The sequence below is a fragment of the Panicum hallii genome, chromosome 1, assembly GCF_002211085.1.
Source record: "Panicum hallii strain FIL2 chromosome 1, PHallii_v3.1, whole genome shotgun sequence".
Classification (NCBI taxonomy): domain Eukaryota; kingdom Viridiplantae; phylum Streptophyta; class Magnoliopsida; order Poales; family Poaceae; genus Panicum; species Panicum hallii.
Window position 1 is genome coordinate 47,916,241 of NC_038042.1, and position 26,769 is coordinate 47,943,009.

Genomic DNA, 26,769 nt, shown 5'->3' on the forward strand with positions numbered 1-26,769 from the left:
TAGGTATGAACTGCAAAATGCTCTCGTAACTATTGACTGTTATATATAGCTGAATATCTAATGGTACTAATAATTTTTTAACATATTTGTTGTAGGAAAATACTACCTTGTCGATACAGGATATCCAAACCGTCCCGGATACTTGGCTCCTTACAAAGGACAGAGGTACCATGTTCCAGATTGGAGAAGAGGACCGGCACCTAGTGGTGAGCAAGAGCTTTTTAATGATTTGCATGCTCGCATCCGCAACGCGGTTGAACGGACTTTTGGTATGTGGAAAATGAAGTGGAGGATCCTTCTTAAGATGCCGTCTTACCCACTCGAGAAGCAAATGATGATTATAGCGGCTTCCATGTGTCTACACAATTTCATTCGTGAGAACAGTGCAACGGATAAAGATTTCCGCAAGTGTGACAGGAATGTTGATTATGTGCCTACTATACCACAGAGATATGCTAGATATCAACCTTCTCAAAGTGCATCGGATACATCAACTCCACATTCTAGCACTCGAAGCATGGACAGATTTCGGGATGACCTTGCGAGGGAAATTTATTTAGCTAGATCATCATAAATTTGCTTTGTAGTCTTTGCTTTTAATTGTATGATCTTGTTTGGACTAGACTGTTTGTAAGTATTTTTGTTTGAGCTCAGATTACTAGTATACTTGGCATGGCACAAATAACTACTCATACTTGGGCTTTATACTTGGCCTGGCACAAATTCCTTTATAATGTGTTGTTGGAACAAGCTAGCAGAACCGTTCTGCTACTCATATTTGGAACAAGGTGGCACAAATTCCTTTATACTTGCTGGAACAAGCTAGTATAACTACTCATGTTTGGAACAAGCTAGCAGAACCTGGAACAAACTTGTTAATATGTGATAACACAGGTGTTTATTTGCAAAAATATAAGAGAAGCCATTTTTTATCCAAACAGTTTTGATTAGCTTTAGCTTCACCGTAAAAGCAGCTTTAGCAATAAAGCTAGAGCCAAAACTGTTTTAAGTGAAGCCAAAGCCCCACCAAATGGACCCTTGCTCCTACGAGGAGACAAAATCTACTGAGTGCAAGGTGGTTGGACAAGTCAAAAGGAAAGGTGGTTGGACAAGTCAAAAGGTGCGTGCCGAAGCTACTACTCTTCAGTCTTCCCCTGCATAGTTTTTGCGGTAGCCGGAAGCTATCTACAAACAATTCGATCTCCTTCCCTTGCACCCCCCCCCCCCCCCCCAACCCCACCCCAAGACGCAAGCGCAGATGAGCGCCGCCGCTACTCCTCCGGTCACCGGCGAGAAGCCCCACGCGGTGTGCCTGCCGTTCCCGGCACAGGGCCACATCACGCCGATGCTGAAGCTGGCCAAGGTCCTCCACGCCAGGGGCTTCCACGTCACCTTCGTCAACACCGAGTACAACCGCCGCCGCCTCGTCCGCTCCCAGGGCGCCGCCGCCGTCGCGGGCCTCCCGGGCTTCCGCTTCGCCACCATCCCGGACGGCCTGCCGACGTCCGACGCCGACGCCACGCAGGACCCGGCGGCCATCAGCCACGCCACCATGCACCACTGCCCGCCTCACTTCAGGGCCCTGCTCGCCGGGCTCGGCGCCGTGGCGTGCGTCGTGGCGGACAACCTGATGAGCTTCAGTGTGGACGCCGCGAGGGAGCTCGGCGTGCCGTGCGCGCTGTTCTGGACGGCCAGCGCCTGCGGCTACATGGGCTACCGCAACTTCCGCCTCCTCATCGACCGGGGAATCATCCCGCTCAAAGGTACGCTCTGCTCTGGCTCTCTGCAGCCATGTCCGATCTCGATCTGTCGAAGGGGAGTGATCGCTGATCAGATTTATTTTTGGCCGTCCAGACGAAGCTCAGCTGACGAACGGGTTCATGGACATGCCGGTGGACTGGGCGCCCGGCATGAGCAAGCACATGCGGCTCAAGGACTTCCCGAGCTTCCTCCGCACCACGGACCCCAACGACGTCCTGCTCACGTTCCAGCTACACGAGGTGGAGCGCTCCGAGTCCGCGGCCGCCGTCATCCTCAACAGCTTCGACGAGCTGGAGCGGCCGGCGCTCGACGCCATGCGCGCCATCATCCCGGCCGTGTACACGATCGGCCCGCTCGCGTCCGTCGCCGAGCAGGTCGTCCCCGCCGGAGGCCCTCTCGACGCGATCATCTGCAGCCTGTGGCGAGAGGACCCCGCCTGCCTCGCGTGGCTGGACGGCAGGGAGCCCCGGTCGGTGGTGTACGTGAACTACGGCAGCGTGACGGTGATGAGCGGCGAGGAGCTGGCGGAGTTCGCGTGGGGGCTGGCCGGCAGCGGCCACGACTTCCTGTGGGTCGTCCGGCCGGACGTGGTGAGGGGCGGCACCGCCTCGGCGGAGGCGGCGCTGCCGCCGGGGTTCGCCGAGGCGACGCGGGGCAGGGGCCTGCTGGCGAGCTGGTGCGACCAGGAGGCCGTGCTGCGGCACGAGGCGGTGGGGCTGTTCCTGACGCACAGCGGGTGGAACTCGACCGTGGAGAGCCTGGCCGCCGGCGTGCCGATGCTGTGCTGGCCCTTCTTCGCGGAGCAGCAGACCAACTGCCGGTACAAGTGCGCCGAGTGGGGCGTGGCGGCGGAGGTCGGCGGCGACGTGAGGAGGGAGGCCGTGGGGGCGAGGATACGGGAGGCGATGCGCGGGGACGGGAAGGGGAGGGAGATGGCGCGCCGGGCGGCGGGGTGGAAGGAGGCCGCCGCTCGGGCGACGGTGGAGTCGCTCGCGAACCTTGGCTCGCTGATCGACGACGTGCTGCTCTCCGGCACGAGCCGGCGGCGTACGCTTTCGCTTTCATGAAGCATCGAGGAAGCCTGCGATGCATCCGGGTCGCCGGAGCCATTGGACTTGGGATGATAAGGTCGTGTACTGAAATGGTCATGTTTTTTCAGCCCACTTTGAGACGACGTGATGTATGCCTTTGGAAAATTTTGTGTTCCCCTTTCGTCGTGTTGCATGGTTGTCGTCGACAACGCCGCCGTCTGCCGACGACTGCCGCCGCTGCGGAGTAGAGTCAGACCAAAGTCGCAACATTCCTTTGGCTAGCGGGGGTACGTAACCGTGGTTGGGCTGAGAGAATCGTGGCCTAGGCTGCCCTGTTTCTCCGTTTTCAGTCCGTTCTGCCTGCGCACAGCGCAACGAGTTTGTCTCCAGTTCAGTTCCCATTGTTGCAGTGGATTTCAGTAAGACCCCTATGGTAGGGCTCCAAAGGCAGCACCAGCCGGAGCCCTGCTAAAGGGATGGAAACAAAGCAGCTCCACTGACGGAGAATTTTCCGCTCTCTGGAGCTATTTCGTGGAGAAGCTCCAAACCCTTGCTCCACGTGGCTCCTTCGGCTCCTCCGTCTCGCCAGTCGTCTTTGCCCCCACGGCCACTTTGCGCGCTTTGCCTGCTCGCGCGCTCCGCCTCCTCAGCCTCGGTCCGACATCGTTGCTTGGCGGAGCTCGAGACCGCAGTGGTAGGCACAGCCGGCTGCGGGAGGCCGAGCGGTGGTGGGCTCGGCAGGCCGGGTGGTGGGGGGTGCGGCCGACAGCGGGAGATCAAGCGGTGGCGGGTGGATCCGGCAGCGGCTGCGCGGGAGGCAAGCGGCGGCGGATGGGGCCGGCAGTGGTTGCGCGGGAGGCGAGCGGCGAGGCGGGCTACGCGGGAGGCTGAGCGGCTAGCGCCGCGAGAGGCGATCGATGGAGCCGATGGGGAAAGTCGAGAGGAAGATGAGGATACGGAGGAAAGAGGATGGAAGTAATAAAGAAAATAAAGAAGGAAAGGAAATAGAAACAAAAACAAGGGTATTATGACCATTAGATCTATTTTGTTAAAAGTTTTCCAAAAGAACTTCAGCTCTACTAGAGAAGCCATTCCATCAGAGAAGCTAGAGCCGGAGCTGTTTTTAAGGAGCCGAAGCCCTAACAAACAGCTCGTAAGTACAGCTCCCGCAGTGGTTCCGACGCCAGCTTCTGCCTTCTGCAGAAGCTGTACCAAACACCCAAAACCAAAATGAAAATGGCTCCGATGAACAAGCTCCGAGAATCCAGCTATTCCGTGGAGCGGGAGTTAAAAAACTAGCTTCCCACGGTTCCTCTCATCACTTTTCATGTTTGACCTTGGAGAGACATCGGTCGGTCGGCAGCGGGGAGCATGAGCCTGGAGACGGGAGCATGAGCCTGGAGACGGGCAGCACGCGGCCGCTGGGGATCGCGAGGCCACCAGGGAGCGCGCGGGCGCCGGGGAGCATAAGGCTAGCGCAACCGGGCTGGAGACGGCAGGCGGTGGGAGCGCGCGGTGAGGGCGGTGGCAGCCGGCGCCCAGCAGCTGGCGCGCGAGGCCTGCGCGAGCGCGAAGCAGGCGCGGAGAGAGCAGTGCAGACGGAGGTGGAGACGGAAGCAGTTGCGGGAAGGAAGAAGATGCAGTCCCCCGGTAATCATATCCCAATAACATAGTATTTGAGTATTCCAATATTACTTTTATAAATTATCGGGGAAGATACTTTTACAGTTCGCTAATAAAAAGTATCGTCCCAATAATCTCATCCCAATACAATTAATATATTAAAAAGATAGAAATTTTCCATTTATTTGATGGTAGTTGGGGTGAAATAGACAATCCAATAATTACTGAAACACCTTTATTAAGGAATGGAAAACTGCTGGAGATACTCTACGGAGGACAAAGAAGATGGGAGGGAAAGAAAATAAGAGAAGAAAATAGGAAAAATAATAAAAAATAAAGGTGTTATGGATATTACCAAACATTTTCTCAACCATAATATCCGGAGAAAAAAACTACTCCAACCAAACAGTCCCCTGTGCTAGCAGAATAGCAGTTCTCCATCGAAATCTACGTTCTCCGCAGGAAGAGGCCATCAGTTTAATGTGTCGTCGCGTATGAACAGTATTTCACATTCTCAGCGAACAGTAATCGCATCATCGAGGTCGCGTGTTGCGAAAAAAAATTCTTTAAACAAATTTGTGTTCGAAACCGTCATCCATGGCCAAATTACAATATCATATCCTAGAACTACTTATACAGTATATGTACATCAGACGAGGAACTCTGCCACGTCATCCAGCGATTTGAGCGCCTTCTCGTAGAAGAGGTAGGACTCGTAGACCTTGGGAGTCCGCACGAAGCGATCGAACTGCACACAGCACACGGACAACGCAGAATGATACGAAAATTGTTTGAGAAACAGTTAGAAACCGCATTTTCATCGGAAATTCAGCTGTACAAAATTCAAGGACGCGGTAGGTACGATCGTGCATACCTCCGTCATGTTGTCGACGAGCTCGTTGGCGACGCGGACGTAGTCGGCGCGGCGCGCCGCGGGGACGCCGGCCATGGCGGTGGTGAGGTCGATGTCGAGGTACTTGGACTTCAGCCGGACGTAGAAGAGTACGTACTTCCACGACATGGTCTCCAGCATGGGCCGCAGCGTGCGCATCCCCTCCGCGGTCTGCCGGATGCGCGCGGCGGCTTCCTCCGCGGTCAGCTCCGGCTCGAAGAACCGCTCGCGCACGTACGACTTGGTGCCCCACCGCGGCACGGCCCCGGGCGGCGTCGGCGCGGGCACGAACGCCGCCTCCGCGGCCATCGCGGGCGGGGGCGCCGCGGGCCGGCGCGCGGCCAGCGCGGCCGTGGCGGCCAGCGCCGTGGACGCGGCCACCGCCAGCCGCCGCGTGGCGGAGTGCGGCGGCGGTGGCGGCGCCTGCTGCTGCGGCTTGTCCGAGCCGCCCGCGCCGGTGGCGCCGGGAGGAAGGGGCCTCCGGCGACGCTGCGAGGGGGACGAGTAGGTGGAGGAGCAGAGGATTAGGTGCATGGCGAGCGTGGCCATGGCGAATCTGAGTGGAGAGGTGCAAGTGACACTGTTGAGCAGGATTGTCGCCTGTGTCTTGGACAGTAGGAGATGGCTTTTCTGAGGTTGGAAGGCAAGGCCAGCGCGTTACAGATATTATCCGCTTTGGAGCTTTTTGGGCCTTTCAGTGGATGAATTTGCTCTTTTGGTTCTGAGGTTCAGAAATGGATAAGGAGATCTTGGACGCATTTGTTTCAGAAATGCTGAGCAAAGTTTCAGAATTCATCGGCAGTCAATGGCAAAAATGGTTCAAAAATTTAACCATGTGTCATTTGAGGTGCACTAAAGTTTGTCGTTCCTAGTGGCGGAGCTAGGGGGGTCCTATCTGTATTCGGGAAGGTGCGCAAGGTATACATCGCACGGCCTGCTAGCCCACTGTCCGCACCGTCGACGGCCTGCTATCTGTTTAAGCACGGAAACCAGCAACTCTCGTGGGAGTCGGGCGCTACTTGGTTCGGTAGGACTAAACTTTGAACACTGTTATATAAAAAGAATCTTATCATTTAAATTTAAAAATATTAAATAAAATTTAATTATAAAATTAATTGTAGAATGCCTACGCTAATTCGTAAGACGAATCTAATAAGATATATTAATTTATGATTGGCGAATGATACTGTAACATCACCATTGCAATAATAGATTAATTAGGCTTATTAAATTCATCTTGCAAATTAGCATTCATATGTAAAAAAATTATAAATAAATTTTATTTAATATTTTTAAATTGCAAGATTCTGTTTGACGTGATATGGCTAAACTTTAGCTTTTCAGAACCAAACGAGGCCTGAGATGGTGAGTGGAAACGATTAGCTAGCAGTTGCAAGCTAACCTGCTTCTTTTTAATGCGTGAGGATGGACGCAACAGCGAGCAGGGGATAAAGTAATCAAGTATTTTATCTTTTTTTCATCTTTCTTTGGTATTTTTTGTTGTGCTAAATAGTTTATTATTTCAGGATATTAAATTAATATGGTCAACATTTTAACATACTTAGATTTAACATTTATTCAAATTTAGTCAAGCAATTACTGTAAACTGGTTCAACATACTAGCATGTTACATAGAAAATATTTTAAGTTGGACCACCCTAATATGGAATTCTAGCTACACCCAAACAGACACTCTCAATCTCCATTGACATATCTTTTATTTTCGATCAGTCATCACCCACATACGTTCACTCCACTCCACTCTTGCTGTAAATAAAATAACATACTTTTACTCAAATTCCTACTTGTTCGCCACTGCGGTAGAAACCTTACCTCCAAGGAACCGCTTCTAGATGACTAAAAATCCTAGCAGCTTTCGAATTTTAATTTATTCATGAACGTAAAAGACATGATAAGATGTTCTTCCTCTGTTCTAAATTATAGGTTATTTAATTTTTATAAATATATCATTTTTTCTATAAAAATCTATTTTTGACCATTCAACTATTGCCAAAGTTTGGTTTTGGCTATGTAACTCTAAAACCGGGTATTTCTAACGATCCAACTATCAAAACCATTCACATTAGGTCATCCAGCAGTTTTGATAGGTGGTTTCGCTTACGTGAATGACACATAGCAGTGGGACCCAAATGTTAGCTATCCTTTCTTATTTCTTCTGTTCCTCTTTCTTCCCTTTCGCTCCGACTCGACCGGCCGCTCAGACAGCACGGACCGCCGGCCAAATTTGCTTTCCTCCCGCCATGATTCCTAAATCCCTTGCAGAAGCTCGGTCGCCTCCCCATTTTCCTTCCCAGCCACTCCAACACAATCCTTGCCGCCGGTTGGCTCAGGAATCTGGATTTCCCCGAGCCGCCATTGCCGCCGCCACCCAAGATCCACTCTACGTCGAACCCCAACCTTCAGGCATCGTTGCACCCACCAACAGCTCAAATCGAACCTAAGTAACTCCCTAAAGCTCATGATCTCCATGTTCCATGGTGTTCACCTTGTTTTCGTGGCTGTTCATGTCGCTCACCGCCGGCCATAGTCGGCCGCATTTCTTCGTGTTGTTCAACCCAAACGGGTTCGCCTCGTTGAGTAAATGCTACTAGTTCCAACCCGCTCACCGGAAACCTTGTTCCCGGTAAGTTATAGCCGGTCAAAGCTGGCGAGCTTCGGCTCAGATCCAGTCCGCCGCCTACACCTGCGCCGACGAGATGCTAGGACGCCGCCGCTTGGCTGCACCTCCATCTACAACCTTTGGTGGCACAGGACGCCGCCAGGAGCAGCCTCCGTTGCTGAGGGGAGGGAGTCCCGACCACCGCAAGTATCGGTGCTGACGGCCATGAGCAGAAGAGAGAGAGAGAGAGAGAGAGAGAGAGAGAGAGAGAGAGAGAGAAGACAGAGAAGAGAGGAAAAAAAGAGTACCTGACATGTGGATCTCACTGCCATGTGTCATCCATGTAAGAGAAACCACCCATCAAAACACCTAAATGGCTAAATATGAACGGTTTTGATAGTTGGATGGTTACAAATACCAGGTTTTGAAGTTTCATGGCCAAAACCAAACTCTCCTGATAGTTGAATGGGTAGAAATAGACTTTTTTCTTTTTTCTATGCATCTAGATATATCTTATATCTAGATCCACTAAAAACTATGTGTTTAAAAAAACCAAAATGATCTATTATTTGAAATGGAAGGAGTACTGTATAAGGAGAGGATTAAATAGGAAGAGGTTAGATGAGCTTGTCGCATACTGGAAAATCAGCTCACTATGCCGTCGTGCTCGTGCGTTGCCATATCATGGTACACACTAGAGCTCACCATCCACTGCCCACCTCCAAGCAGTCCGCTGTAGGTCAACTTAGACATAATTAACCGAGAACCAAAAATCAAACCGAAATACCCAAAAACCAAATCGAGAGATCCTAAACTAAAAAAATCGGTTAATGTTTTGGTTCCTGGTTTTAAGTAACTGAAATAATATTGGTTTATTTGGTTCGGGTACCCGAAATACCCGATATATAGGCCCAATAACACAAAAAATACCGCCCCAGACCAGTAACCTCCACCCGAGTAACCCTAGATATATAAACTTACCCAGTTACCCCTCCACCAGACCGCCCCCCACCCTCACGCTCTCTGTCGGTTCTGAAAATGGCCGGCAGATAAAACTAGTCAAAGTGTGTATCACGCGTCGTGATCAGATGTGGCCTAGCAAATAACTCCAGATTTATACTGGCTCAGGCAAAATGCCCTACGTCTAGTCGGGGGTCAGTTGATTATATTGCTTGAGCCTAGATGCTCCGAAGAGTTTGGAGAGTTACAAGCTTTCGAGTGGAGGATGTGATGAGTTGTCTCTCTTGAAGATGTCCTTTGCCTAGGCGGCTGACCCTCCCTTTTATAGCCCAAAGGGGGTAAGCTTTTACAGGGGAACTACAGGTAGAAAAGGGTTGTCGGAGAAAGAGTTCCTAGCCCCATCAGTCGGGGTCGTCAACTCTTTTAGTCGGGTCCGCTAACCCTGTCAGTCGGAGTCCTCTGTCGTCCACCGTCCAAATCCTATGTCGTGGAGTGGTTGTCCCGTCTCATCCTTGTGCGTCGTACTCCATCGGTTGGGGGGGAGGGGGTGCGAGCCCGTGCCGATAGGAACGGCACGGCAGTCACGCCCCATTCATGGCGCCACACCTTGTTACTCCATCATGATTGAGGTGTGTCTGCCGTGTCATGATGACATTACGCTCCGTCCCTTCACGAGGACGTGAAGGTAGAATAGTGGCAGCCTGCTACCACAACAGGGGGGACTGTGACCTCCGTGGAGGGAGTGATTGGACGTGTATGATAATTTGACCCAGAGACTCATTCTTATCTTCCGCACCTACTCCTGGAGCCCGCTGGTACGCCAGGCCTGACCTCCCGACCAGCCTACCGGTCGTAGAGGTGGTCACGCATAAGGCGGAGCCCAATCAAAGCCCCTTGTCGGCGCCTTGGTACGGACCCAGCTTCCGACAGTTCTCACAGTCAAGGATATGGGCCCTGGTCATCCTGACCAAGTTGTTAGTCGAGGTTGTGGGCTGAGATGGCCCATATGAAGTTGTTGCCCTATACGAACAGGTGCTTGTTCCAGACGCGGCTTTGAACTCGTCAACGAGAAGTGGGCTTGTTGGGGATCCTAGGTCCATGGACTCATCACTCTCACTCTCCTGGGCTCCTAGCCGCTGGCCGCCGCACGCACGCCCGCCACTGCTCTGCATCCCAATTCGGCGCTGCCGCGTGCCTCGGCCCCCACCGGCCAGTGCCACTGCCTGCCGCCACGCGCCACCGGCCAAGGAGCCCAGCTGCCCAGGTGCGGTGTGCGGAGCCAGGAGGGGATGTGCGGGGACGGACTCTGCGACGGGCGATGATGCGCGGCGACAGCGGACTTCATGGCGGGCGAGGATACGGCAGGCGTCACTCGACCACCTCCCGCGCGGCCGCATCCGGCTGGCGAGCACGGGCTACACCAGCAGCGAGCAGGTGATGGCGACTTCCACCCAAGCTACGGCGGCGCGGCACCCTCCTGACTCCGTTGGGGCGAGCTGGCGACGGCGGGGCAGCACCCTCCGCCGGCGCGAGCAGCGACGGCAGGCGGAGTGTTCAACGCTCGATTGTTTCGATTGGAATCGGAATCGAACTGGAAAAACCTGAAACCATAGTGCTCGGTTCTTAGATTTTCTAGGAACCGAACGGTTCTCCATTTCTAGAGAATCGAATTTTGCTAAAAATTGAAGAACCGATCGGTTCGGTTTGGTTAAACCAAATGCCTAGGCCGAGCTGTAGGGAACCACCTCCACCGCACTAGATTCCGGCAAATGCCACTCTGCCCCTCCCCGTTGGATTCCATAGGAAGGGAAGGTATAGTAGACGTGAATCTGATGAAGAGAGATGGAATTAAAAATCTAACTGAGCTGGAGGAAGAAGGAATAAGGAATCAGTAGAGCCCACTAGTGGCGGAGCGTGAAGCAAAATATAGAGGGGGCTAATTTACCGACTTCAAACCAATATATATAAAAGTTCCATAGAAATAAATTTTGGTTGATAGACTACCAATAACTACTTCTTTCGTTTAAAATTATAGATTATTTTGGTATTTCTTGGTGTATAATTTTTACTATGCATCTAGATATATACTATGTCTAGACACATAGCAAATATTATGCACCTAGAAATATCAAAATTATCTATATTTTGGAACGGAGGAAGTAGGTCACAGTTAACAAAATAAAAATATATTAGAGAGATACTGAACTTGTATGTTGAGCGGACTGCATCTAGACTTATATATGGAATGAATTTTTGCGTGCCAGGGGCCAGGAGCCCTCTGTGGCCCCTACGGGGCTCCGCCACTAGGGCCCACCGGACTCTAGAGTCATGTATGATGTGGATGGAAGCTGTGGTAAGGTGCGATGTCCGATTTTTCTACTCTGGTCGAACACCCGTGCCTTAGCACTTCCGTAAAAAGAACAGCACCGGGTTGGAAATTCTTGTGGCAATATCCAGACAAACGAAAGTGGCCACTTTTGTAGCCGGGTAACAAGTGGACGTACCTTTTCTCCGAAACAATTCGAATTGAATTTTTTAGGTTTTGTCCGAACTCGTTCCAATTGCCACTAATAATCTTTATTTTCCTCGCGAAACAGATAATCCAAAATATTTTGGACTTATCAGCTCTGTCCCAATGAACAGTGCAGACCATTATGCTAAACATGGGGCCAGTACAAAATGAAACGATGCCCATGTGTTGCTCATCATCTCAACCATCAAGCTACTGTGGATAAGGATACGTTATAAGTGGCATGTGTCCAGTAGTAAGCGTCCATCTTTCTTCCACGTGAAATGCATTTTCTTCCACGTCTTGTTCTTTGAGGGAATGGATGGAGTTTCTTAATTTCCATGGCTTGCCCAGGGTTGGTGAACACGTGCTTTGACACATGCTCGGTGGCTCGTGCTGCCGTTCCCGTCCATCCTATTAAAGGCCGGGGCAACCGCAGGCGGAGACATCTCACTCCATAGTCAACACCAGGAGCAGCGTCGCATTCAGTAGCTAGTCTTCTTCCTCCGCCGCTCTCGCCATCGACGACGCCGAGGCAGGCAGGCAGGGAAGCGATCGCCATGGCGCCTCGCAGCCGGTTCCTCGACCTGGAGAGGCACGACGTGCTCTTCTTCTACGGCGCCTACCACCGCAGCGACGACGCAGGCGCGGGCGCGGCCACCCACGCGCTCGTCTTCTGGCCCGTCTTCCTCGTCGCCGCCCTGCTCCTCCACCTCGTCACCCCGTTCCCGCACGCCGCCGCCGTCTGCGCGGGGATCTACGTCGCCTACTGCTTCCTCCTCGACCGCGCGGCGCGGGCTTCCTCCGCCGGGCCGGCGGCGGCGCCCTCTCGCCCCACTGCTCAGTGCGTGACGAGGGCAGGCTATACGATCGGGCAGGATTCATGAGCGCGTAATGATCAAGTTGATTGGTGCGGGAACAGAGCTATGGAGTAGTCTGGTCTCTGTGGCCTTCTCCCATTGTGAACATCAGGCAGCTGGCGGCCTGAGACTCCTGATGTATGAGCGATGTCTTGATCTGTGTACATTCACTTCGAGATTGGGTGGCAATAATGTAAAAATCAGAGAAAATGTTCATAATCTCGCAGCGTTGAACCTGGAAGATGAATGGCTTGCATTGTTTGCTTTCCGTCAGTCTTGTTTTTCAGATGTTATACTGTGAACCAGTAAGACCAGACGATATCAATCTGACGGTGCCTGTGCAAGAGTGCAGCAAGAGTAACCCCCTGCTTAATTTGTGTCTCTAGCTGAATATTAGGTGAGAGAGTATATAGTTTACTTTGGTTTTGTCGTAAGTTAAATCCTCTACTTTTAGTCATGTTTATAGAAAAATATTTAACATATATAGTACCAACAAAGAAATATGCTGTCGACGTATTTTTATGGTGGATTTAATAAAACTAATTGGATGTTATAATGTAGATGCTTTTTCTGACAAACTTTGTCAAAATTAGAGATATAATTTAGAAGAGGGCGAGTAAAAAGGATGGTAGCCGCTTGCTTTGTTTCCTCTTCTCTGCACAACTATCTCTCCTAGTTGCTTCCTGTCTTTAACAACATAACCACTTAGGCTATCCGCACCGCAACGTCTCTAAACTCAGATCTAAATGAGCATGGCCCGCCTGTCAGAGCCGATTTAGAGATAAGTAAAACGTAGCTTTTCGCCACCGCCCCACCTCTGTCCCCATCCGCAAACCAACTGTCTCCTCCCTCCCGCCCCGACCTGCTGCTCTCTGCCCCCCTCTCTCCTCCCTCCCCTCCCCTTCTCCCTCCCTACCCGCGGCGTCTCGGCGGGCGGGCGTGGCGTCCTGGCGGCCTCCTCCTCTCGGCGCAGCCACCTCCTCCTCATGGCGGACACGGGTATCCCGGCGGCCTCCTCCTCCTCCTGGCGAGGCATCCTGGCGGGCGGGCGCGGGGCCCGGCAGCCTCCTCCTCCTCCTCCTGTCCGGTGAGCTCCGCGTTGATTCCTTGTAGCTACGAGTGGCCATGGCCTAGAAGCATCCATTTGATCTATCATCTACCCCATCTTGCAGCCCAAATAGCCGGATTTGATCTCGGTATGGCTAGCTGCTAGGGTTCGTCACTTGTTCCCTCCACTCCACCCGCCCCTGCACTCTTCGGCTGGCACTACCTCCTCCTCCCCTCCCTCCCCGATGCCCTCGGATTCGAGGGAGACCGCCGGCTTCTCCAGGATGTTGTCGAGGAGGACGCGGACACTTCGCAGGGCTGCCATGAGAGGAGCGGCTGTTACGGTAGAGAGGACGGGCGTTGGGTTTGCAGATTTTCTGTAGCGAACGGAAGGATTGGGAGCGGATAGAGTAGTGCGGTGCGGGAGTCTGGACTATATATTTGCAGTTCATGGTGGTTTCAAGCTGTGCAGTGCAGATAGCCTTATGGTCACTAGTACTAACTTGTCTATTTAACGATGATGTCGAGTGTGATCGACTTGGGGGGAGAGGAAAGAGGGTGGAGATAGTCGCAGTGCTTGGTTCAAGCAAGAAAAAAGACAACAGTTGTAATAGGGATGCAAGTTATATATATATTGGGTCATTGGATCGATCCAAAATGTTAATAAAATGAACTAGAATAGTATTCTACGTAAATAATTTAGGAGAAGAAATGAACTAGAGTGGTATGCGATCGTAATTAATTAGCTGACCCAATAAACACTATTGGGTACCTACATGCATCCTTAGTTGTAAGGGGTGAGCTCGTTGGTGGCTCCGCGCTCTAACGTCAATATGCTCCAGTGAACTAAAGACGGTAGCACATGGTGTGGGGAGGCAGAGCAATGCTCTCACTTCTCACATTTTTACTAAAATATTTTGCACGCTCTGTGCGCTCTATCATATAAGAGATGAACGGAAAAAGAATACTATAGGTATAGATATAGCTCACTCACATTTTAAAATTAATAATGTCATATGTTAAAATTGCAAGATGTTCATATATTTGACAAGAAAAAAGATAGAAAATGATGCCTTGTGGTGCTAGTTACATCCGTTGGCCATTCTTCAAATTTAATAACGAACGGGTGATCTAAGCTTCCATATATCTTCCACCAGCCAATGTGCCAACTATATCATCAACTTGCAAAATATCAATACTTAGTGTGAATATGAGATTTAAAAAATCATATGAAGGAAAAATATTGCATCATTTAATAATTAACGCGATTTGGTTCGGGAATGGAATGCGTTAATCCATCACCATATCATCCTCACGAGTATATATTTACTTTAAAAGAGAGTCACGGGCCCCTCTCAAAAAATCATGCGATCACTTTATTATGGTGATCGAACCATTCCATTCTAGATGATGATTATATGTACATTTTTAGTTTAATAATGAGGAATGGGATCATCTGAAAAGTTCACGGGATCACTTTAGACCGCGTGATCCTCCAAACCGACACTCTTAGTTCATTATGAGATTAGGTCGTGACAATACTGCACGCATGGATTGTGCATTGAGTCAGATTTAAAGAATGAGGCCTTCCCATTTTTCTGAATGAAAGCCACAGATAATTGCAGAAACCCGGGCCCAAATAATTTCAGGGACCAATCGGCGATTCCCGTGTCACGCTCAGGATCATCCTCGATTCTCAGGGTAGGTACGCGCCGCGCGTTCAAGTATATATCTACTCCCTCCGTTTCCTAAAGCTTGTCGTTTCAAACATATTTGAAAAAATTAAGGTAACAGCAAAATGACCGATTTGTCCTTCAGATTTACCCCTAACACGCCCGGACATTGCCGATCTCCCCGAGCGGCGCCGTCCTCACCGAGATCCCGGGCGGCGCCGCCACCTCCCGTGCAGCCACCCGACGAGGCCGCTCCCCCACCGTGCCCGGACGCCCCTGACGCTGGCCCTGACTCTTGGGGTCCTTATCCGCGGTGCCGGTAGCAGCCACCCCCGCGGCGAGAGAGAGGAGACGACGTAGCGTCACCGGTGGTGGCCAGCGGAGGTCCGGCACTGCGCGGTCCTCCGTAGCTCCTCGTCTCACCTCCACAGCTCCGGCACTGCGCGATTCGCTGGTGTGTTTGCCGTCCTGGCTTCTCCCTCTTCTTCCTCCTGCAGCTGCTGCTTCTTGAGCCCGCGCGCCTCTTCCGGCGGGCGTCCTGCCGCACCTCGACCCTCAGACCTCTTCGGCTCTCTGCTCTCTGCAGGCGGCATCGGCATCCCCATCCGTCCTTCTCCTGCAGGCAGCTGCGCTCCCTCTTCTCGGCAGACTCGTCACGAGCAGCGACGAGGTGCCGCTGCCATTCCTTGAGTTGACCCCAGCATAATGTTTCGTCTCTAGCTCTCTCGCAGGGGACCCGTCGAGTTGTTGTCATCTCTCTAGCATAGTCAGGTGAGCCAAATTTCAAACCAGCAGCTAACACTGCTGCAATTCTTTGGCTGATACTCCAAGCCGACACAGACATTCTTTTGGAACCCATTATTAGACAGATCACCTAATCAAGCTGATAGGGGAGGGAAGGACTGAAGATTAAAGTGAAAAGAGTGAATAATCTTACTCGAGAATTGAAATTGATGGACCATAACTGAGTATTTCTCAAGGTCAGGAAAGTTCTGCAATATTCAGAGCATATTCTGGATGCATATTCAGAGCCTGTCTTTCAGGATGCAAGCAATTATCATTGTTACTTCTGAAAGAATAACTTCCTCATGGGGCGTCGTAAAATAATATTGTATGATTACAATATTGTATGATTAACTTTCTAATTCCAACACATTTTGACTTTAGCAGCTTTGTCAGAGTTTCCTCATGGGGCGTCGTAAAACCTTTGTCCCTCCGTTGTTGCCTAATCGTCAACCCAAGAGCAGCCTCAAGTGCCTCTCTGAAACAGCTGCGCGCCGGCGTGAGGAGTTGGTGAACATAGTCAAGGAAGGGGAGATTGGCAGCAGTGCACCACCAATGGGGTTGTTTTCTGGTCCAGCCCCCTCGTCGAGTGGAAGTCCAAGCTTGCCAACTGCTGTTTTAGTTCCCACCGTGCATACAAGGTGAGAACCACATTTTTACAATTTGTTTTTGTTGTTAGTTTCAGCTTGCCAACTTGTTATTCTACAGTAATATTGTCCCATCCTTTTTCTCTGTTACACATTTCAATAGTAGTTTTTTCATGTTAAATTATGCATTACTTGTTCCCTCATAGCTTAATTGATTCTCGGGTATGCAGGGCCATTCAAGGATTGCTAAATTCTCAAGGAGGGCAAACTAGCAAGAAAAGAAAGTCTCCTCACGTGATCAGGCCATTGTTCATATCTCCAAGGATAAAGTCTTCTTCTGCGCAACATAGGACATCACCATTGGCTTCCACGACCGAGATAAGCAATCATGGTCAAAGAGTGGAAGCAGAACAAGATTCTCAGCAAGGAGAGCAAATGAGCAGGATAAGAAAGTCCCCTCATGTGACCATGCCACTATTCATATCTCCATTAAGCAGAGTAATGTTGTCGCCAAGGACGAGATCCCCTTCCCTGCAGCATGGAACATCTCCATTACCTTCCACAACTAATCCAAGCAATCCAAGTCAAAGAGCACTGCTTAATATTGATTTAAATGATGAGGTTGTTCAAGGAAATGCACATAGGCATCAAGAAGTTAGTTCCGAGAAAGGAAGGTTAATATTTGATTCATTGTTGGGGATGGCTAAAAAAGGTGATTTGGTAGGCCATGAGACAGCTGAGGTCGCTGCATTATACTCTGTAAGTGTGCGAACAGTGCAAAGAATCTGGCGGAGAGGAAAAGCTTGCTTGGATCAGGGTCGCCCCGTAGATGTTTCAAATCGGAAGAAGAATAGGTGCGGACGCAAGAAGCAAGAGTGTGATGTATCAGCACTTAGCAGCGTTCCCATCTCAGAACGTGCCACAATGGGAGATGCGGCTCGTCACCTACACATAAGTATAACCAAGTTCCACCGGATGAAAAAAGCAGGTGAAATAAAGCGTGTCTCAAACACCTTGAAGCCTTTCTTGACAGATGAGAACAAAAACGCTCGGCTCAGTTGGTGCCTACGTATGCTTGACGCAACAAGCATACCACACGATCCTATGTTCCAGGGGCTATTCGATTATGTTTATATTGATGAGAAATGGTTTAACATCACAAAGAGCACTCTAAGGTACTATGGTCCCCCTGGTGAGCACCATCCATTACGGACAAGCAAACATAAGAATCATATTCCTAGAGTTATGTTTTTGACTGCTATAGCTCGACCAAGGTTCGACTCCAATGGGAATTGCACTTTTGATGGCAAAATCGGTTGCTTCCCATTAGTGAAATATGTTGCAGCCCAAAGATCTAGTGTCAACCGACCAGCAGGTACAATTGAGATGAAGCCAATTGACTCGGTCGACAAGGACGTGATGAGAGAGTTTATGATCGAAAAGGTTATACCGGCTATTCATGACAAATGGCCGCGAGAGGATTTGGGAAAGATCATATACATTCAGCAAGACAACGCTAAACCTCATATCTCTCCAAGCGATAGACTTTTTTGTGAGGCGGCTCAACAAGGGGGATTTGATATTAGGATTATATGTCAGCCAGCAAACTCCCCGGACATGAACATATTGGATTTAGGCTTTTTCAACGCTATTCAGTCACTACAACACAAATCTGCATGCAGAACCACACAAGAATTGGTAGCCGCTGTGGATAAGGCGTTTAAGGATTATCCGGTGTGTCAGGCAAATCGAATTTTTTTGACCCTTCATAGTTGCTTGAGGGAAATAATGAGAATAGGAGGTGCAAACGGTTATGATATTCCACATATAAGAAAGTTAATGCTTGAGAGGCAAGGTTGCCTTCCTTTGCAGCTGAAATGTGACGCCACACTGGTTAACGAAGTTATGGCGCAGGTTTCAGGAGGTATGTGATGGTGCACTATGTATACTCTTTAGCAAATTCAGATTACTATTCCATAGTTATGCTCCTGCTCTTAATTGTCTATCTTTTCACTGGAGTAATTAGCAACCTTACTGTTATCTTTGTTTCAAACTGATTCTACAGGGAGAGAGTGATTGAGCTGCTGTTCACCAAGTTGCTGCAGTTGAGTGAAGTCGTCATCAGCCTAATTGACATTAAGACAATGTAGTTTAGATTGAATTTTTCTAGTAGTGCATCATCCATGTAAACGTTTCCTGTACTTTTCTTAGTGCATAGAGTACTCTGTGTGGAGCAATCTTTTAATTTATTTTGGTCCTGTGATGATGTTTATCTGGTTGTGAGATTCCATTTTTTGTTTGTGTTATAAGTCCTTACATATGTTCAGACTGAAAATAAGGAAGTGCTCTGAACATTCTTCAGAATTACTGAAAATTATGAGTAAAACAACCACATCTATTCCACCAAATGAAAAGAGTACTGGGTTTTGTTTGAGTAGCTGCACACTCCTGGAATAGTCAAAAGAGATCTAAATTTTTATTCTGATCTTGAAATATTCATGCATTTGGCATAATACATGAGACATACACAACTAAACAAACATGCTCTAGAAGTAGATCACCCTCTATTTGTCAAAGCAAGGTTGCCTCCTGTTGTTCAATTTACAATATGTTGCAGCTGAACAACCTGCTTTTTTTGGTACGCAGAAGGAACTTGATATGATCCAGGGCAGGCACAATGCCTGTCAAAAATTGTGCATTGGTGCACATGGGTTGGCCGGCAGCAGCTGACTGGAAGTGCAGCATGAAATGCAGGAACTATCCATCCATCTTTTGGCTTCAATTATTAGTACCTTGCCATCCAGATGCTGGAAATTAACATGAGTACTTATCAAATAACATGATGCGGCAAAAGAAGGTGAATTTTTTCAAGGCAGTATCAACAATTCTTCACATCAGACCAGCAAAGAGCAATGCAGCGGTGAGCTGCAGGTGCTAGCTGGCTTTCCCGGGTGAAGAACCGGCATCACGGAGTCCTGCACGAGAACAAGCATGAACTGAATCAGGCAAATGCTTAGGAAAACAGGCCAAGATTAAGACTAACATGGTGGAGAAATTTTGGTCCAAAATAATCCTAAGAAAAACTGTAGATTCCGCAGATCTTGGTGCCGTACATCCCGCCGAAAAAACTGAAGCGAGCAGATCTCGTTCTTCCGCAGATCCTGGTGAACAGGATGCAAGCAGCTGAAACAGGCACCCCCAAAACCTTCAGGGGAGGGGGATAAGCTGACGACTTGGCCAGAGACAGCAACCCAAAACCCAAAACAGAAAAGAAGGATGACGGCCTGCAGCTCCGCGAGAGGAGGAAGCTGGGCGGAGAATCTTACCGGACGGCCTGCAGCTCCACTATTCAGCATTGCCTTGGTGGGGTGCCGCGGCGCGCCGGCCTCCAGATCCATCGCGAGCGCGGGCGTCTTCGCTCCGGACGGGCTTGTAGCACCCCATGGCCACCGTCGCCGCGCTAGCTCTGTGGACCGCCGCACCGCCCGAGCGATGCATCTGTTGGGGAGTGAGCAGCGGAGGTGGAGTGATTGCGGCGAGATTGGCACGTGAGTCGGGGAAGGAGCAGCGATTTCGGCGAGATGGCGGCGTGGCTCGGGGAGGAGCAGCGGAGGCTGAACTGTTGCGGCGTGGGTCGGGGAGGAGCAGCGGAGGCCGAGCTCTCCGGGACGGCGCTGGAGTGACAAGGCCAAAATCGGTAAAAGTTTTATTCCGTAAGTCACGACGTCAAATATTTAGATACGTTTTGAAATGAACTACAGCGTCATCCTTTGCGGAATGGAGAGAGTATTATTTCTTATTCGCATAAAAAAATGTATCCATCATGTTTTTCACGCGAAAGATTTCATTCCACGTGGAAAATCACGTCAACGTCTGGGCTCTCTCGTGGGCCCCTCCCGCCGGCCGTTGGCCCGAACGAAAGGCCGGGCTCGTGCTTCCTATAAAAGGCCGGGAGTATCAATCCCGCTGCCGACGCCACGAGAGCGCAGTTACTTCGTGTCTTCATCGCACTCAAGAACCACACGGTCAGCCTTCCTTTCTTCCTCTCGCCGGACGTCGACCTTCCTCAAAGCCATGGCGCCTCGCAGACGCCTCCTCGACCTGGAGACGCACGACGCGGGCGTGCTCTTCTTCTACGGCGGCGCCTGCCACTACGGCGACCGCGTCGTCGTGGCCGCCCGCGCTGTCGTCTTCCTCGCCGCCGCCCTGCTCCTCCGCCTCGTCGCCCCGTTGCGGCACGCCGCCGCCGCCTGCGCGGGGCTCTGCGGCTCGTGCAGTGCTTCCTCCTCGATCGACCGCGCCGCGCGGCCACGCTCGCGATCTTTCGCTTCCGGGGCGGCCTCTCGTGCCACTCCTCGGCGCGTGATGGCACGCCGCGGTGGAGCAGGAATCGAGTGTTCCAAATGATGATCATCAGGACGTGCGGTATCTGGATATGTAATATATTTTGAAATATGACGCACGTAATCTCGCAACGTTTTACCCGAAATATGAATGGATCGCATGGTATGCTTTCAGTTATTATAGTGTGGAGCGATGAAGTACCAACTACAAGGGGATTGGGAGGGACTGCATGGGATTCAGAGGGATTTTGACTTGATGTTAGGAATTTAATCCCTCCTAACTCCCTCTAATTCTCTTTAATTCCATTATTCAGACCGAACAAGGTCTAAGTGACGGTGTGAAATTGCTGCATGGCCGACTGCTACCTGTAAAATTACATAAGGAACCACGAACCAGTGGTCAATGTGATATGTACACACATAATCAGCGTGCAAAAAAACTACTTTATTCTTTTCCTAAGAAAAGAGAGACTTCGACTGTTACGTGTAAAATTACATAGGGGACCAATGATCACATCATCATTAACATAGAAATATAGAACCCTCAATTTGAAGGGCCGAGGAAAAAACACCACTAAAGCCGACTGCTTGGGCTGCAACACGTGTAAGGTGTGACTCTCTTGTTTTTCCAAATAAATAAATTATGGTGTAGCTCTCTCCGAATACAGTATCTCAGCGAGCTGCCTTTTTTGCATAGCCGAGGCTCGAGCTCTGATTGGCTGGCACCACAATTTGCACCCAACTACTATACGGCGCAACAACGGTGAGCAAGAGGTTAATCATCAGCTCTAATGATTGTTTGGTAGGCGGGCCATGCTTTGTTCGGTCCTATTGACGTGACGAGCCCATGAGCACGTGCATTATTTACCTACCATAAAATACAAACCAGCGGCATCCATCCTAGGCCCTACACGGGCGTCCGACTCTAGATGAGGAACGGCCCACAAGCGCCTGTAACACGCGCGCGCGCGCGCTGTAAAGGCCCGTAAAGCCCACGACGCGGCACGACTCCTTCAACGGACACCGGCGCCGGGGGTTCGGTTGCGACTTGTGTTCCTGTAGTCGTCGCCACCGGACGGCGGCGACGCATGGCAGGCGAGGGGAGCGAAGCTGTGTAGGTACGTGGTTCAGGTGTGAACCCAAAGTTTCAATCTAGCGACGAGTCCTTGATCCGGAGTTTCGGACGTGACGAGCATAGCAGCGATGTGAGATGAAGTCACGTTTAGCAGCTCTTCAAAAAGGGGGAACAATACATGTGCTCTTTGGCCCTTTTTGCGTGTGTGCCGTGCCGGCGTCCGCGTTTGTGCCTGGCTCGGAGCGACGGTACAACCGCGGATGGCTAGTTGCCATTATGCATCGTCATCAAGATTCACTTTGTGCGGTGTATAAGAATGTGCCGATATAACTATTTGCTACTTACTCCGTCCGTTCCAAAACGTAGGTCGTTTTAATTTTTCTAAACTATCTAACTGGACATATACATGCACATATCAAATACTATAAAAAATAATATGCATTTTGAGAAAAAAAAAAGGAGTACCTGCTTTGAGCTTTGCACATCCGCGTAGGCACAGCCGCACAGGCATTAATATGGTGCGGTAGTGTGTACTCAACCATCGAAGTCAAGAAGAACGAACCAGTCCAACCCCAATCTTAAAACCACATCAAGCCTTCCTTGCCCCCGCAGCCCGCAGGAACGAGAAACCCACCCAGCAAAGCGACCCGAGGCCGGCAAGCAAGCAAGTTTGGGAGCCATGGCGAAGCCAAGCGGCGGCGGCCTCCTGGACCTGGAGGGGCACTACGCTTTCTACGGGGCGTACCACAGCAACCCCGTCAACGTGGGCATCCACGAGCTCTTCGTCTGGCCCATCTTCCTCACCGCGCTCCTGCTGCTCCACCTCACCGCCCCGTTCGCGCACGCCGCCGGCATCGGCGCCGCCGTCTACGGCGCCTACTACTTCCTCCTCGACCGCCGCGCCGGCGCGCTCGCGGCCGTCCTCTGCTTCCTCTGCTGGGCCGGCAGCGGCGCCCTCGCTGCCCGCCTCGGCTTCTCCGTCGGATGGAAGGTAAGGGCTCTTTCGCATCGGTCGTTGAATCGAGCTCGTCCTGGTGGTTTAGTCATTTCTTCCGTTCTTGGATTGAGATGTATCTGTGCCTTGCCCCTGTAATCGGCGACAGTCTCTATCATTTCTCTACTAGTAGTATGCTGATTTGGTACAATGGGGAGAAATTGTTAGTCGATCTGATTAAGCGAAGATTGCAAAATTTCTGATTATCTACATCATTAGTGTTAGTGAGTACTGAGTGGTGCTTAGGTGGGTCCTGTACTTTTAATCTGAAACTACAATTTGGGATTTTGGGATGACATTCTGACGCTTCTATGGGTGCGGTAGGGGTATTCGGACGATACTGGTTACTGTAGCTCTTTCATTTTGACAAATTTTAGTTCGCAGCCTATACAGTTCAGATTTTAGAGAGGGATTCACGTGTGAAGTTTCGATGCAGCTTTTTCCTTTTGTTCTTCTGAGGTGTTAAGAGATTTGTCTCTCAGAGTTTCTTGATGGGTTTTGTTATGTGAAAATTGTTATCTTGCTCTGTTGTATGGATCTTCTTAGTAATTTCATTTGCATAACATGCTAATTTCTTTAAGAGTTTGTCTTGTTTACATGATGATGTCATAGGGAACAATTACTATGTTGTATTTAGTTTTGTATAGTTGATACGGTATACAAAAGGAAAAAACGGCCATCTTTTGTTGACCAAGTTTATTCAATATCCATATGCAGCATCTATGATTTAGTTTTTGTTGTGAGTGAAGTAATGGCCAAATGAATTGTGCGCAGATGTGTTGGCTATATCATGATTATTAGTGATCTTCTCTGGTTTGTTGTTTGATGGTAGACTACAAGCAGAATTAAATATCAATGCTTCCGTAGTTGAGTTGATCATGTTGTGTCTTGTGTGCAATGCTTTTCGTTACTAGAGAAGAATTAAGGGTGTTGGAGATTATTTGCTGGATGCTAACTCGATTGAATTGTATCCTAGCTGATTAGTTCTGGAAACCTACTTTACAATTTGTGAAAAGGGTTCTGGCCATCTCCCAGTGCTAACATCAAGTTACTGGCTTGGGACTGTTTTGCTGATGTGAAAAGGTCCTGATCAATAATATTCACCATGAAATAGGACAAAATGTACATACTGGGTAAATAATTTTTAGTTCATTGTGGTCCTTCATAAAACTCCTCTCAAAAGATGAAACTATTGGTCATTTGACTCTTCAACTATCATACCTTTAGATAAAAGGGTTTATATTTTCATACTTTGTATCGCAGAAATATATTGTTCTGAGAGGGGACCATCTATATATTTGTCATATAAACAAGATGGTGCTGTCATACAGTACAAAATTGCAGACTTGTAACAGTACTTGCTCATTATTGATGTGCCAATTCCTTAATCCTTATATTTAGCTTCTGTATAACCACAAAAAGGCAGATTGCATTTTACTTCATCCGCTGCTAACTGTTGCACTATTAGTGATCACTAATGGTGCTTCTAACAAATTAATTGCCTGCATTTAGTTACTTACCTGCATCAACAAGGAGGCATTTGAGTACATCTATGCTAAACTGTGTTTAAATAAACCAATTCCTAAGTCTTCTTCCCACAAGTTAATAGTTCTTTTAATACAGTAAGTCTATAACTTACACATTTCAGAAGCTAGACTGCAGGTGTTTTCCTTAGACACAGACCCTCTTTTGTAACATCAGAATTTCATAATCTTAGATTATTGTAATTCGAATACAAAAGGCTTGCATTGTTTGGAATCTAGATGCCTGGAGCTAACAAATTAAATGATTATAGAAACTCTTCTTGTCTGTTTTTCATATTGTCAGTGTGAACTGAGGTAGTTGCAAGATACTTCTTGTTTGGCCTATGGTTCAATCATTAACTCTTGTATATATATATTTTTTATTAAAGGTTGTATTGGTGGCTCAGTTGTTCTGTTGGACTATGCAATTCATAGGTCATGGAGTTTTTGAGGCAAGTCTCTGTCATGCTATTAGCGTTGGCACTAAGTATTTTGTAATCACACCAATTGATTTGTAAACCTTATTTTCATTGCAGAAGCGAGCGCCTGCTCTCCTTGACAATCTTGTCCAGGCTTTCTTGATGGCTCCATTCTTTGTGCTGCTAGAGGTAAACTTCTGCATCCCCGTGGTTTTCGGGCTGCCCTGTTGCCTCGCTTGATAGATAACAAGATCATCTCACGACAATCTTGTTTGCTTCAGATTCTTCACACATTTGGCGGGTACGAACCATATCCTGGCTTCCACGACAAGGTGAGCAAGATGATCGAGGAGGCTCGGAAGGAATGGGAGGACAAGAATTCGAAGAAATCATCCTGAGATGTGCGTGATTGGACAGCTCCAATTTCTGAACCATTTAGGTTTGCCTGCTCGATATGGACCCGCTGGATCGGATGAACCTATACCAGGGATGATTACTGAATACTGATGCTGTTTATGTTGTAAGATGCGGACACTCTGTTGTCTGTTGTGTATATTTTAGTCTCAAATGTAAGTGGTGGCACATGCTAGGTCAGAGCTCTAGCCTACCCCATTCTAGCCTACGCCAACTTGCTTGGCACTAAATGACTTCGTTGTTGTTGTCAAATCTTGTGTTGTAGTACTTCACTTCAAAATAAAAATGCTGTGATATACCGTAATTGTTTTGCAAGTATACTTAGTTGCTTCAATCAAACATCGATTCAAGCAAGGGAGGAAGATCGTTTCGGTCGTGTCGCGTTATATAAGCATCGCTTGTCCTTCTGGTGAACAGTAGTCGCGTGACGAGCTGGTTAGGGTTTTCGTGCACTGCACGCGGATTTACTGACTGCATTAAATTGGAACATTGCTCGTTGTGCGGATGTCCTCTGGGCTAAATTCGGCCCGGCCCACTATACAGCCGTATGGGTCATAGAAGCGTGGCAAGTTGGCATGGCGGGCCATGTTGTAGAATACAAAGAAAAAAAGTCATTTTTACCTCTATGAAACTTTCGACGAATCCACCTTTCCTTCCTAAACCGTGAAATAGTCCGTCTCAAATTTTCGGACTCGCGGTACCGGACATATAATCTCCCTGCTAGTTTCTCTCAGTGATTTTTCTCCTTTTATTTTATATTTATTTTGGCTGAATTTTTAAAAGATCATAGTAAATCAAAAAAATAGAAAATCTAATTTTTTGGACTCCGCGTGAGCAGATCTATGCAGTGAACATATGATATGATATGATATAATTTAGTAAAAAAAATTTGTTGTACCTTTTGATATATACTTTTATATAATTAATTTATAGCTACAGTTTTCGTGGTCCAATTAGGGTGAAACATTTATGGTGGGCTAATCATTATATTCTTGAGCTGTAGTAAACAATTCATGCTTATTGGATCGTGTATATTTGAGTAACTGAAAAGTCTCTAATATAGCTTGAATTTAGTTGCTCAAGTATACATGATCTCATGAGCACATAATAATTAGCCCACTAATAAAAAATTTTCACTACAGATCAAGCATATAATAATTAGCCCACCATATAAATTTCACCATAATTGGACCACAGAAACTATATCTATAAATTAATTATAGAAAAATATATATCTAAAAGTATACTAAATTTTTTACTAAATTATATCATATATGTTCACTGAGTGGAGTCTAATAAAATTGAGTTTTCTATTTTATATTTTTTTATCTACTATAAATTTTTAAAGATTTAGCTAAAATAAATATAAAAGAAAAGGAGAAAATTCACTGAGAGAAACCAGCCATGGAGGTCATGTGTCCGGTATGGTGAGTTCGAGGAGTCCAGGCGGATAACTTTTTTACGAGGAAACGTGAATTTGTCAGAATCTATAAAAGATAAAAAGAACCTTTTCCGAATACAAACCCACCCGCATATTCCCTCCGTACGCGAACGAGTCAGCTGAACACGGTTTTCCGGAGCGGAATTCGTAAATAACAGTCGAGTGATTTTGTTTCTTCGATATCACTCGAATTTTGTTTTAAGTAGGCTCCCGC

General features: G+C 48.7%; 5 protein-coding genes and 1 pseudogene across 6 annotated transcripts; 5 read left to right on the plus strand and 1 right to left on the minus strand.

Moving 5' to 3' along the window:
- The first annotated feature begins 1,024 nt into the window (after positions 1-1,024).
- On the plus strand, positions 1,025-3,189 carry LOC112879057 (7-deoxyloganetin glucosyltransferase-like). Its single transcript, XM_025943386.1, has 3 exons — positions 1,025-1,120; positions 1,247-1,763; positions 1,855-3,189. The coding sequence occupies exons 1-3, from the start codon at positions 1,031-1,033 to the stop codon at positions 2,826-2,828; spliced, it is 1,581 nt and encodes a 526-aa protein (XP_025799171.1). The 5' UTR covers positions 1,025-1,030; the 3' UTR covers positions 2,829-3,189.
- A 1,762-nt stretch (positions 3,190-4,951) lies between these two features.
- On the minus strand, positions 4,952-5,979 carry LOC112894194 (photosynthetic NDH subunit of lumenal location 2, chloroplastic). Its single transcript, XM_025961827.1, has 2 exons — positions 5,290-5,979; positions 4,952-5,163 (listed from the first exon to the last, which is right to left on the minus strand). Exons 1-2 carry the CDS (start codon positions 5,854-5,856, stop codon positions 5,065-5,067), a joined length of 666 nt encoding a protein of 221 aa, XP_025817612.1. The 5' UTR covers positions 5,857-5,979; the 3' UTR covers positions 4,952-5,064.
- A 5,881-nt stretch (positions 5,980-11,860) lies between these two features.
- Positions 11,861-12,582, plus strand: LOC112876221. Its single transcript, XM_025940280.1, has one exon. It carries the CDS (start codon positions 11,957-11,959, stop codon positions 12,281-12,283), a length of 327 nt encoding a protein of 108 aa, XP_025796065.1. The 5' UTR covers positions 11,861-11,956; the 3' UTR covers positions 12,284-12,582.
- Positions 12,583-15,121: 2,539 nt separating this feature from the next.
- On the plus strand, positions 15,122-18,618 carry LOC112879416. 2 transcript variants are annotated; one of them, XM_025943662.1, is made up of 5 exons: positions 15,122-15,430; positions 15,563-15,747; positions 16,147-16,400; positions 16,577-18,270; positions 18,412-18,618. In XM_025943662.1, exons 3-5 carry the CDS (start codon positions 16,165-16,167, stop codon positions 18,420-18,422), a joined length of 1,941 nt encoding a protein of 646 aa, XP_025799447.1. In that variant the 5' UTR covers positions 15,122-15,430; positions 15,563-15,747; positions 16,147-16,164; the 3' UTR covers positions 18,423-18,618. The 2 variants fall into 2 exon arrangements, with proteins under 2 accessions (XP_025799447.1, XP_025799454.1); XM_025943669.1 differs by lacking the exon at positions 15,563-15,747.
- Positions 18,619-20,336: 1,718 nt separating this feature from the next.
- On the plus strand, positions 20,337-20,867 carry LOC112877595 (annotated as a pseudogene).
- A 1,453-nt stretch (positions 20,868-22,320) lies between these two features.
- On the plus strand, positions 22,321-25,429 carry LOC112878931 (uncharacterized endoplasmic reticulum membrane protein YGL010W-like). Its single transcript, XM_025943202.1, has 4 exons — positions 22,321-22,755; positions 24,671-24,733; positions 24,818-24,889; positions 24,982-25,429. The coding sequence occupies exons 1-4, from the start codon at positions 22,444-22,446 to the stop codon at positions 25,096-25,098; spliced, it is 564 nt and encodes a 187-aa protein (XP_025798987.1). The 5' UTR covers positions 22,321-22,443; the 3' UTR covers positions 25,099-25,429.
- Positions 25,430-26,769: the final 1,340 nt, after the last annotated feature.